The following is a 12900-nucleotide window of genomic DNA, read 5'->3' on the forward strand; positions in this document are numbered from 1 at the left end:
TGGAGCAGTCTCCGTTATAGTATCTGTTTCTTTACCTACCATATCTGACAGTCTCTACTAGTTCGTCTAGCCGATACCTGAGGATGATTTAGAAGAGTTATGTTCTATAATGCCTTAAAATGTATTAAAATGTAAATTTCAACTGACATTTTGTTGAATCGTGCAACGAAATATTTCCCTGTGCTGACCGAGTCCTGCTGTGTAGTGGAATTATTACCGTATTTCCTCTATTAGAGGCCGGGTCGATCAAGAATCGAGAATTGATTGAGATATATCTACGGATATCTACGAACACAAAATATTTCCATTTCGTGACGATTCGGGACATTCGTGGTCATAGTGAAAAGGGGGTATTAATAGAAGCCGGGCCTCCAATAGACGCCGGGCCTCTAATTAACACCGGGTCAAAGGCTTGTCCGAAATAAATAGAAGCCCGGGCGTCTAATAGAGGAAATATGGTAACTGAATGTTTTTTCCAGGAAGACTGCCTCCACGGTCTAGTGGATTATACCATCTGTCCGGAGAAAGGAAGGTCGGTCATCATACCAAAAGACGTTAAAAGAGGGTTAATGCGTTTACCCTGGCGCTCGGCCTAAGGGGATAACGCAAGGACATATCATCTCGGAGTCAGTATATTGTGTCTGGGTGGGTAGTAATGTTAAAACGCATGCAAGTCGTCCTAGGAGTGCAATAATCTTCAACGCGCCGTCGAGATTTTTATTTGTGTTGTGTTAAGACCGCACTAGCACTATTACAGCTACATGACGGACAGTCTGTATATAATCGAGTCTGGACCAGGAAAACCAGGGATTGCTATCAGGAGCACCAACTCACGCTGGGCACGCAATCAATCATGCCACCATGCCTGACCACCGAGTCGCCTCTTACGACCAGCCAAAGTTGCTGGGGGCCAATTATCAGACCCGGAATCGCCACGGGTGACGTAAGTAATAAATTAATAACGTGTTCACAGTAACATTTTTGCATGTATACTTATTTTAAATATGTTCACCATAAGCCTGATCCACGTATTTTGTTTAACATGTACAATAATGATTTTGTGAATATGTACAACATGTGACACACATTATATATAATTATATATTACACTTCAACGTCGTCGCGATGGCACGTGTGACCCAGTCGTCTGAAGCACCGCAACTCGTTGCACAGAGTTGCGTCCCTTGGTACGCCAGAAACCTATCATTGTGGGTTCGAATCCTTGTTCAGACTGATTATGTTTCTAGGTTTGTCAGCACCATACCCGTGCTCGTGGGTTTCACCAAAGTGCTAAACGTCTGAGATTTCATCAATTCGGGTTTTCCTTCCACATTGAACTGACAACCCGTGATATAACTGGAATACTGTTAAAGCGGCGTCAAATCAGTTGTATATGTACATGAGGTACTACTCAACTCGTAACGAAGACAAGAAATCCAAAAGAGGAGATCGATGACATGTATCATAATATTTACCTTGTGAGCGATGAACTAGTCCTAGAAAAAACCAAGGGGGCATGCTCTGTCTACCAAAACCGAGGGAAAGTGTTTTTCCATACTTATAAACCGAAAAAAGAAACTTAAAACAACATTTACCAACATTTTTATGTTTCGAACATACTTTCCATGAACCTTAGGAAACGCGCGTAAAATATATGTTGCTGGCGTACAGATCTTGAAAACGACATTCTAAAAACCAGAGTGGAATATCAACACATCTGTAGCCTCGTGGTACACTCACTGGGCTACAGATATGGAGATTGCGAGTTCGATGCTCGGGAGTACAAAGAAAACATTTGTCGTTTGGTTTTATATTTCATTACATGTACAATCTGAACGGAAGTTACATTAATAAAATACCCAGGACATTAATTATATAAAATCCCTGGGATATCATAGCAAATATGACTTGAATATCCTATAAAATCTCAGGGATATTATATAAAATCAGAGGGACGTTACAACGTCCATGTTTATGAGATTTAACCCGACTGGAAAGTAAAACCTCACAATAGGTTTGAATGCCTATAGAAAGAAGTCTCTTACTTAAAATAGCGATCCCAATGAATAGGTTTATAAGGAGGAATAAATAGTCATAGGTAGAAACTGACCTGGGGAAGGAAATACAGTCTTCATCGCGGGGATGTTTGTTCCACAGGAACCAGTCAATACTCCTGGTATATCAATTCCTCAAGTACAAATGTTCAGGGGAACCGTATTTGCTCTCACATTTGTAACCAGCCACACCTGCAAATAAAATATGAACCTATTTTTATGTACACACAAAGAAGACCCTAAAATATACACAGAAAATATTTTTTTCAGTTTGCGTGCACCGTAAGTTTTTATTTTTTATTTAGCACCTGCCCACTTTTGGCATTATACATTAGCATTGGTTATTTGGTTAGTTCATAAACATTCTTACATGTTTTTACATGTAAACAGATCTCATCGTTTAAACGAGTAAGGATGCAATACTCCCATGGGACATTTAGTGCATGCTCAGGTGTGTTAATTGTCTACAGTAAACGACAGTAGTGTACAAATCCATATTTTAATCAATTGCTAAGTACATGCATATTTCGTGTATAATTAACATGATTTATATCATAGAGATATTATGTCGGGCTATAAGTTTTCAACATAAATGAAAGACAAGAGAATGATTTAAAACTGTTTGGAATATGTATTCATTACGCTCTTCCAACTCGCCATATGTCATTCCTTATGAGTGTCAACCGCAGTCAACTGAATCATATGAGATTTAACTGTCCCCAGGGGCATAATATTTCGTGAAATGAATGCTCCCATTTAAAGATACATCATTTTTTAGAATTAAAAGACAATTTATATGAAAAATAGATTTTCTAACGAAAATTTTGAAAATATTTTGTGGGTGTGAATAATGACAAGATATAATTAATTTGTGGATGGAAGAAATTCAACTTCCGTAATCTCGTTTGCGAGGGAGCAGTCATTGCTTGAGAGTTATCGGCTGACGTGTAATAAGTGCGGAGCAACAACATGGCAGCCCACAGAAAGGTGCCTGCGTATCTACTAATATTCCTATTTAATCTAGTATATGGTTCCAAAATATCGGATCTGAGGGTTTGTGCAGATAAAAAATGCGAAGGTAAGGCTTCTTATCAAATAACGTAAATTTTGGTTCGTAATATCTTGAGGAATCAACGTCATGTTGCTGATGACATGTTGACCCGGTGTTTCACCGTCTGGTCGATTTGTATCCTCAGTGTTCATATGCGAACTAACTGAACCATATACACTAGAAAACCTCGTTGCAACTATTATCTCAAATTTGCGTTTATGAAATATTTGATAACGATATCCAGTTGTTCAAATGACATTAAAAGCGTAATCAGATCACATTGATTTGCAAAAAATCCGCTAGATGCTTTATGCCTGGCTTATGTACAGAAACCATTACCTATATCGGACATTTGGCGTGTAACAATGACTCTTTCATCGCATTTCGCGTTTGAATAAAATAGTGAAGGTTGTTAGTTACGTATATGTTTATATCCCATAAGATATTGACGGAAAAATGTAACATTTCAAGTGTTTGTTTATTATGGTTATGGTATCAATGACTGTCTTTGATGACAATGGTAATTATTACTGATTAACTTTTTATGTTTGTTTTGGCATGTCTAGAAGGAAGTGTATCATGAAGGTCTTAAATTTCTTTTAAGAATCATGTTAGACTATGTTTTGATCCTGTGTGTTGAGCTTTCGAGGTTTGTTAACATGTGAGTGGCCAAGTATAAAGCAAGCAATGTGACACGCAGAGTTGCATCCCTTATGCATGCCAGGATCTGATGATCATGAGTTTCACCTGCATAAATTTTGGTTCTCCTAGCCCTATAATTTAGCTGACATGCTCATTGCTAAAACCCAAATGACATACTGACTGACTGACTCATCATATATGCTTATCAACATGCTTAAAACACTCACTCGGACTGCCTCCGTGGTCTGGTGGTAGAGCGTCCACTTGGAGAGCGGAAGGTACGGGGCTGGATCCCCGACCGCGTCATACAAAAAGACATTAAAAGATGGTACTTGCAGGGTTAGAAACTAAGAGGTTTTGTCCACTAGTCCTTATAATGATAACATACAGCAAAACCCTTAAAATTGACCAATTTCTACTAGTCCTTAGGATACCTTTACTGTTGGGCAGTTTAGTAAGGACTATAGAACTAGTGCCAATTTCTAATGCTGGTACTTGTTGTTACCCTGTCTGGCGCTCAGCATTAAGGGCCTATAAAACAAGGACTGGTCGGCTCGGAGTCAGTATACTGTGTCTGAGTGGGGTATTCATGTTAAACTGTGGCATGGTATCTCAGTGAGCTAGCACTATAAATTGGTAACAGTCGCTAGATAAGTGCAATAATCTTGTACATGACGTTAAATCCAATTTCACATCACCTCACTTAAAACACTGACTCATATATGCTTACAACATGCTTACAACATGCTTAAGACAGTTACCCATATATGCTTACAACATGCTTAAGGGGCAATATAACCATGGTCTACTCTAAGTTTTATCATGAATGAAAACATGGTCCGTGAACCAAATGTTTTATCACAAGTTCTCTATACAATGTGTTACTCCACAGTGATATACACATTTCTACTCCATTTAATCTGAGGATCATAGTTTGAGGATTAAATACACTAGCCAGCTCCTTGTATAAAACTGTAACTTTAGTGATTCATGATAACATACACATGATGTTGATGATAACTTTTGAGGTAGGGACCTGCACTTGACATGCTTGAGGTAGCTCTGTTTGGTTAGGTTATTTGTTGTTTAACACCGCACTCAGCAATATTCCAGCTATATGATGGTGGTCTGTAAATAATCGAGTCTGGACCAGACAATCCAGTGATTGACATCATGGGGATCGATCCACGCAATTGTGATACAATGACATGCATCAACCAAGTCAGTGAGCCTGACCACCCGATCCCATTAGTCGCCTCTTACCATGCTTACGACAAGCGTAGTCACTTTTTACAGCAAGCATGGGTTGCTGAGGACCTATTCTAACCTGGATCTTCATGGGTCAGGTAGCTCTGTAAACAGCTGGATTTAGCACTTCAACTTCCAATTACTGCTACTGCTACTACCATCTGACTACTTCTGAGCAATGTAAAAGCATATATTTTACAGCCCTTTATCATGTATGAACATGATGAATATCTGGGTGAATCTAGACAGCACTATAACCATGTTTATCGATGATCTTGAAATACCCATAAGAGTTTGAAGTCAGTGTGTGACCATTATCAGCTGAGCTTGATTATTTTGAACCGTTTTTATAATATAATCAAGATAATCATGATAATAAGTAACCTTTGCTTACTTGTTCTTTCAGGAATAATTTCATATGCCTCAACTTTAATGAAGTTTGACAAGAAGGATCCAGCGTTTTTGAATTTCAAAGGTGGAGAGATAATCAGTGTGAAGAGTAAATCTGCAGGGAGTCGGCCTGACTTGTGGGGCGGGGAGGTAAGCATCAGACGGGGTAGCAAAACCATGCAATAAAATACTGCTAGAACAATGATGAAGACAGTGTGTGAAACGACTGCCTGTTCGCAAAATCATTGCTTGTTGTACCTTTGTCATGTTTGAACTTTGTTGGTGTAGTTCAATTTAAATGACAGAAGCACATGTGGTGCTGACATTTCACACTTTTCATGTTTATAATCGTCATTGATCACATGTGTCTTCAGCAAAAATAAAATCGTGCTTTTTTATTTATTTTAGTTTTTTATTCCAAAGCTTACTAGTAAACTCCAATTTAAATTTGAGTGACCAAACTACCAAGCCTCTTTTTTTAAACCATGTTAAGCTCTTCAGTTGTTTTCAGTTGTAAGAGGGCCTTCATGGGGTAGGGTGGCCTAGTTGTCTAAGGCAACGCAATTCACTATGCAGAGTTGCGTCCCCTGGGTATGTCAGAAACCTGTTATTGTGGGTTTGAATCCAGGTTCGCCCCCATTATGTTTCTAGGTTTGTCAAAACCATACCCATGCTCAATGGGTTTCACTAATGTGGTAAATGACTATTACCTGCATCACTTTGGGCTTTCCTCCCACATTAAGCTGACACGCCATGATGTAACTGGAATACTATTTAAAGCGGCGTTAAACCCAACTCGCTCATTCAGTTGTAAGAAATTGTTCACAACTCAAACTTCTATTCAAACACTGTAAATACCCTGATTGCATTGGGACATGTTGATATGTTTCATAAATAACTCCATTTGCTAACATTACAAAATTATCCCAGAAATTACGCACTCTCTAGTTTTCTTAACAGGCCAGGATGGCTTGTGGCTTTCTTCATACCAACTGCCATTTGAAAACATTACTAGCCATTGACCAATAGACCATGTACATTGTGTTGACCATGTAGACTACTTTTACTTGACTGTGTTTGTGACCAAATCTATATGAATACAATGTGCATACATTGTTGACATGCCTATCATGCCTATTGCAATGGAGAAAAATAAATATAATACAAAAATTCAAGGTTTGTCTGTTACTTTGTCAGATCTGATTTGGTTAATGATTGTATATGTTTGAACTATTACCTTTGATTTGGAGAGGATTTACTTATAATCGGTGTATGAAAAGTTAAGATTACCCATGTTGGCAATGCTACTTGGTAATCATGTTAATAGTATAGCATTCATGACATCAATATGATTGAGTAAATTGTTGTCTTCTGTCAACATGGTCAAGTTTGACATAGCTTGTTCAGCATGTTTTGTTCTCTGTTGTAGACGTCAGATGGAAGAAAAGGATATTTCCCCAAAGCGTTTGTTCGAGAATATAAAGTGGACATAGCCAACCCTGAATTTGTTGTACCCACTGAGGTAAGACATTAAATAGGTAACCGTTATGGGCTGGGATGAGTCCAAATTTACTACCTGGGTTCCCACCCTCCTATTGGGGGACCTTACCCGGGTACCCACTGTAGGTCTCAGGAGTTGTCTCAAAATGTCCGATTGGGAACTTTTTTAGAATAGCCCTGGCAAAACGTATTTAGATATATGTAATAAACAATCTGGTCATTCATACACTGAAATTGAATAAAGTTATATCTTTATTCAACCATATGAAAAATCAGAAGGATTGGGTGCATAAACAAGAAAGAAATGAAAACATTAGTGTAGTGTAACCATAGAGTTCGAGATAATTTTTGTCATGAAACAATATATCACGTGACTAACCACAGGGCTGGGTAGTCCTGTGGGTACCTGGGTCCTACTCAGTACCCACCCGACCCGGTAACCCGCGTTACCCATCCCAGCACTGGTAACCATCACGACAATGCTAAACTGCAGGTTTACTTTTTTCTATTATTTTTATTATTTGTTTACTGTTTCAAGTAAGGTATCACCTTGCAAAACCTATGATTAAGACAAAATTAATAAGTCAATATACAAATGCTAATGTTAATGCAAAATTGATACTTCGTACTTCAAAGTGGAGGGGAATGATTCTAATTTTAAAAATGTTTTTGGGGGACATGGGATAGCCTTGTGGTTAAAGCGTTGCCTCTTCATGCTGTAGACCCAGGTTTGATTCCACACATGGGTTTTATGTGTAGCCCATTTCTGGTGTTTACTGCCATGATATTGCTGAAATATTGCTGCAAGAAGAGAAAAAACATACTTCCTCACCATTGCTCACAAAAACCTTTTTTAGTATTGAAATATGTCAACAAATGCCCAGATGACCATTTGGTGAACTGCTGAGATATGTTTTACCTTTCAGCATGTAAGTATAGAAACACAGCTGGGTATCAATCAGGATGCTCCCCCCCAGCAGCAAGAGGCAGACCGCGGGGGCGGGGAATCCGAGGGGAAGGATGATACTGAGATAGATGACACAGAAATAGCAGAGGAACCCGAGGCTGAACAGAAAGATGGTATGTTGGTGTATAGGAAATGTTGTTGAAGTTATGCCATGTAATACTGATATCTGTGATAACAAATTAACATCAAATCTGTAAGGAGGCTCTGTTCTAAGCTCAGTATCTGTAGACAAGTGTCCTGTGGTCCCTGTAGAGCATTGATGTAAGACTAAGAGGTATTACCTGGGTACGGGTGGTATGAATGAGTTACACATTTATGACACAGACCTTTTTTGTTTTACTTGTTGTAACCATGGCAACTGGCACTTGGTTTACATATCTTTTCCCACAATCTATAGGTTTAGTGTTTAAATGGAAGTACAAACAAAAATTCAGTACCATCTTTTTAAATATATCTCTTGTATCATTTTGAATATGTTAAATATCATTTTTGTTGGGAGAAATTTAGAAAAGAAAGTTAGATGAGAAATAAGTTAACTTTCAATGACAAGTCAAAGGGTTTGTTCCCTTGTATAGAAATTCTGATAATTCTAAAAGTGTAGGTTTTTTTAATCAATAATTTGGAAATTTAACAGACTAACAGATGTTGGATTCAGGTCTGTAGCAAAGTTCCAAGTGAATCACTCACAACATTGACTAAATGTGTGGTGAATGTCGACCCTCATACTGTGTCTCCTTATTTCTTCACATATCTTTCAGATCCTGCTGTGGGGGACTCCAGACAAGGACAGAGCACACAGGTCAGTTGTCTTTATCCAACCTCCCAGGATATCATTGATTGATTGGTTTGTTGTTTAACGCCGCACTCGGCAATGTTCCAGCTATATGATGGCGGTCTGTAAATAATCAAGTCTGGACCAGACAATCAAATGATTATTATCATGAGCATAGATCCACGCAATTGGGATCGATGACATGCATCAACCAAGTCAGCGAGCCTGACCACCCGATCCTGTTAGTCGCCTTTTACAACAAGCAAAGTCACCTTTTACGGCAAGCATGGGTTCCTGAAGACCTATTCTACACCGGAATCTTCACGGGTCTCCAGGATATCAGAATACACAAGCAGTAACTCTTTGTTTTTGTTTCTTTTTAGTTTGCACTCAGCAATATGTCCACAGTCTGTAAATAATCGAGCCTGGCTCTGACGGTTTAGTGATGGAGATCATGAGCATCAATCAACATGATTAGGATAAATTAGTAATAACACTTTAAGTGGTAGAAGATCATGCTGAAATTAATGAAATATCTGAAACAGAGTTGCCATTGTCACTTGTGTTTCATTCTCAATATATTGAAGGCTAATTTAGTAGTTTGTTACCCAACTTTTGTTAAAGGGGGACTAGGCTCAGGCCTATTGGCAGACCCAGCTAATTTGATTTAAGTAGCTCCTTCATCACTTGATCATGTACTGGTACACTTAGTTACTCACTGGGGGGCACGGGTGGCGCCGCAATTTGCTGTGCAGAGTTGCGTCCCTTGGGCCCGCCAGAAACCTATGATTGTGGGTTCGAATCCCGGTTCGCCCCGATTATGTTTCTAGGTTTGTCAGTACCATACCCGTGCTCGTGGGTTTCACCGAAGTGGTAAACGTCTGAGACCTGCATCACTTCAGGCTTTCCTCCCACATTAAGCTGACACGCCGCGATATAACTGGAATACCGTTAAAAGCGGCGTTAAACCCAACTCACCCACTAGTTACTCACTGAATTACTTCCAGGTGATCCGTGAAGATCCAGGGTAGAATAGGTCTTCAGCGACCCATGCTTGCCGTAAAAGGCGACTATGCTTGTTGTAAGAAATGTCTAACGTGATTAGGTGGTCAGGCTTGCTGACTTGGTTGACGTATGTCATAGTATCCCAATTGCGTTGATCGATGCTCATGATACCAATCACTGGATTGTTTGGTCCAGACTGGATTATTTACAGATTGCCGTCATATGGCTGGAATATTGCTATTGTGTCGTTAAACAACAAAGGTTGTCGTGGGGGATGACAATCAGTTTGACAGTTTATGTTTACCAACATTATAATGAGACAGTGTCTCAGTTTCTAACTTGGCATTTGTTACAGTGAATAGAAATTGGCAGAAACTGAGCACCAGGCCGTGGAGCACAGCCCCCCTTTAAGGATGTTTCAATTCTATTATTTAGATACACCAGCCTGACTGCTTGTGAGATGTAAAACTAAATAGGAGTTGTCTTTTCTAAAAACTTTTTCTACATTTCAGGGAGAAGAAGCTCTCAAAGATGAAACCGAAATTGATGAAACAGAACTTGGGGATGATGCTGGTGAGAAACAGCCAAAAGCTGACAGCCAATCAGAGGCCTCCACTCAAAACACAGAAGGAAAGCAACCAATAGAAGATGGTAATACGCCTGAGGATGATGAAGATGACACAGAGTTTGATAAGGAGGATGAAGATGACGATAAAGATACAGATATTGCAGATGAACCTGAAGGTTTGTTGATAGTTTGAATCAATAAATATGTCTTTAATTTTCTTCATTTTAAATCAGTGTTATTTTACTCGGTACATTTAGAAAGATTCAATACTGATTTCATTGTGTCACTCTTTGTTATTTCCCCAACACTTCCTGACTTTGTCCTGCAGACTCAGGGTAATGTGAACACAACTAGCTGCTTCATGATGAGTGAGTGAGTGAGTTGGATTTAACGCCGCTTTTAACAGTATTCCAGGTATATCACGGCGTGTCAGCTAAATGTGGGAGGAAAGCCCGAAGTGAAGCAGGTCTCCGACGTTAACCACCTCGGTGAAATCCACGAGCACGGGTATGGTGCTGACAAACCTAGAAACATAATCGGGGCGAACTGGGATTCGAACCCACAATCATAGGTTTCTGGCATACCCAAGGGATGCATGCCTCAGACGACTGGGCCACCCGTCCAGTTTTTATGCCGCTTTTTGCAATATTCCAGCAATATCACGACAGTGGACACCAGAAATGGGCTTCACTCATTGTACCCATGTCAGGATTCGAACCTAGGTCTTCGGCATGACGAGTGAATGCTTTAGGCTAAAATAGATAATAGTCTTGGTTCTCGGGCACTGCCCACATAATCATAAAGTTCATTGCACGTTTCGTTTTTGTACCATTTGAATTTTTTTTGTGTGCATTGTGTTTAAGTATTAGGATTTTTATGTTTTTGAAAATGGAAATAAAAACTAAACGTAGGGCAGACTTTATGATGATGAGGGTGGTGCCTGAGAACCAAGATAATTATTTTTTTCAGCCTTAACCACTTGGCTACCCGACCCCCCCCTAACATGAAATGGTGTCATCTTTGTTTGCTTGTGATTACATTTCAATGTCTTGTTAACATGTTAGTTTCAGCAAGAGAGGATGAAGACTTCTTGCTTGGGTTGGAAGACCTTGATAAGAACTTTTTTGACGTACATGACAGTTTAGATGACGTCCGAGGTTGGCTATAGCATTATGTCTGCCTGTCTGTAATCCTGTTTGTGATGAAGCCTTTATCCCTGTAACTGACTCCTCATCATTGCTCAAGGTCAAAGGTCACTGACCGGAAACACTCTAACCTCACTTCAGTTTAATGCATATTGTTTATGGTGTATTCAAGCCAGACAGTCTCTTTGTCCAAAGATTTACACATAATTATCAGTTGAAAAATTTACACCCAGCCTGAATTATATTAGCTTGTATCCACCTCAGCATGCTCAATTTGGAAATACTGGGTTATGTCCTGTGACAGTGACCATCCTTTCCTGCCGTTTATGTTGGTTATTGAGAGCTTTATGTTTTCCCAAGCTCTGCTCATTGTTCCAATGCTAGTTAATGTAAGGAATCACTATGCCTCTCTGCAAGGAGCTTTATGTATGTTGCAGCCAAACGTTGAGCATAGTCGGTTTGATTGTGTGGTTATTGTATATCTGACTCGTTTTAATTATTGGCTATTTTTATCTTATTCTTTTAATGTGTTACTAGTAGAATTAATTTACTATGCACAGTTTTATAGAGGAATTGCCACAACTATTTCAGCATAGAGGGGAATGTGATGTATAGGTTGTCAAGCCTTAAGTATGTTAACGTTACCTGTTGACTGTAGTTATTGTGCCAATTGAGGTATTTTCTTAGAAAATCCAGTGACCTTGACTGCAGGCTCTTTAGCATTAGAGTTCTGAACATTGCACACTCTTTTGTACACCCTTTCTCTAACCAGAACTTGTGTTTCCAGAAGTCCATTTTGAGAACACACATCTTATCTTGTTCCTATCATGTATATTTGCTACCGTATATCGCTGTGTATAAGGCGAATTTTGGACCTAGAATTATGGGGCTTTCAAGGGGGGTCAGAAGATCGCACAACTCACCGTTATTTACAGCAACCACGGTCATGTTACTGCTATTGACCCCTTGAAACGAACTTTTTGTGGATAGAGAATGGATATATATATATCATAAATGCCATACTTTGACTCGCTGAAAGTCTTATTTGTTGTAGTTTGACAATTATTTGTCAACATAAAGTTTTCACTGTCGCGAGCATGGAAGCATCGGCGGTGATTGGTCAAATTGTTCCATACGAAAAAATATCCCTCAATAGCGATCAGCTGTACCAAAGTACTACACTCATTTATTTCAAATACATATTGTAAAATACCGGTACTACTAAAATAATATTATATTGGAATAAATTATTCTGAATAAAATAATAGTTTCAGATTCAATTCTTTCGATTGTTGTATCAAAATTCTTTAAAGTTATATTATTGGGTAATTATTAACCAAATCCCCGGTAGATTCCGAGAAACATGTGTACAGCTGATTGCTACTCCCGGCTTTGTTTACGAGAAAATACACATGGTAATCTTAACATCTGCATGTAAAACTATCAGAACAGGAAATACAATTTAATCGGTAAATGATAATGTCTAGTGTTTTTTTTATCTCAACATTTTAAATTTGTATTGAATAAAGTTTAATTGTTATGATCTGTTCGTTTCCCT

The 12900-nt window shown here is 38.9% G+C and overlaps 1 protein-coding gene across 2 annotated transcripts in view; it reads left to right on the forward strand.

The window, feature by feature from the left end:
• The first annotated feature begins 3014 nt into the window (after window positions 1-3014).
• LOC139444026 (transport and Golgi organization protein 1 homolog) overlaps window positions 3015-12900 on the forward strand; it is a 39596-nt gene continuing 29710 nt past the window's right edge. The window contains exons 1-7 of one of the 2 annotated variants that reach the window (XM_071224927.1): window positions 3015-3132; window positions 5402-5535; window positions 6815-6907; window positions 7812-7965; window positions 8611-8651; window positions 10142-10373; window positions 11262-11354. In XM_071224927.1, the coding sequence (XP_071081028.1) occupies window positions 3024-3132; window positions 5402-5535; window positions 6815-6907; window positions 7812-7965; window positions 8611-8651; window positions 10142-10373; window positions 11262-11354 (856 nt within the window). In that variant the 5' untranslated portion in view covers window positions 3015-3023. The remainder of the gene's footprint in view (window positions 3133-5401; window positions 5536-6814; window positions 6908-7811; window positions 7966-8610; window positions 8652-10141; window positions 10374-11261; window positions 11355-12900) is intronic. The other variant, XM_071224928.1, reaches the window with a different exon arrangement.

The sequence above is a fragment of the Haliotis cracherodii genome, unplaced genomic scaffold, assembly GCF_022045235.1.
Source record: "Haliotis cracherodii isolate W230 unplaced genomic scaffold, xgHalCrac1.p SCAF_5, whole genome shotgun sequence".
Lineage (NCBI taxonomy): Eukaryota > Metazoa > Mollusca > Gastropoda > Lepetellida > Haliotidae > Haliotis > Haliotis cracherodii.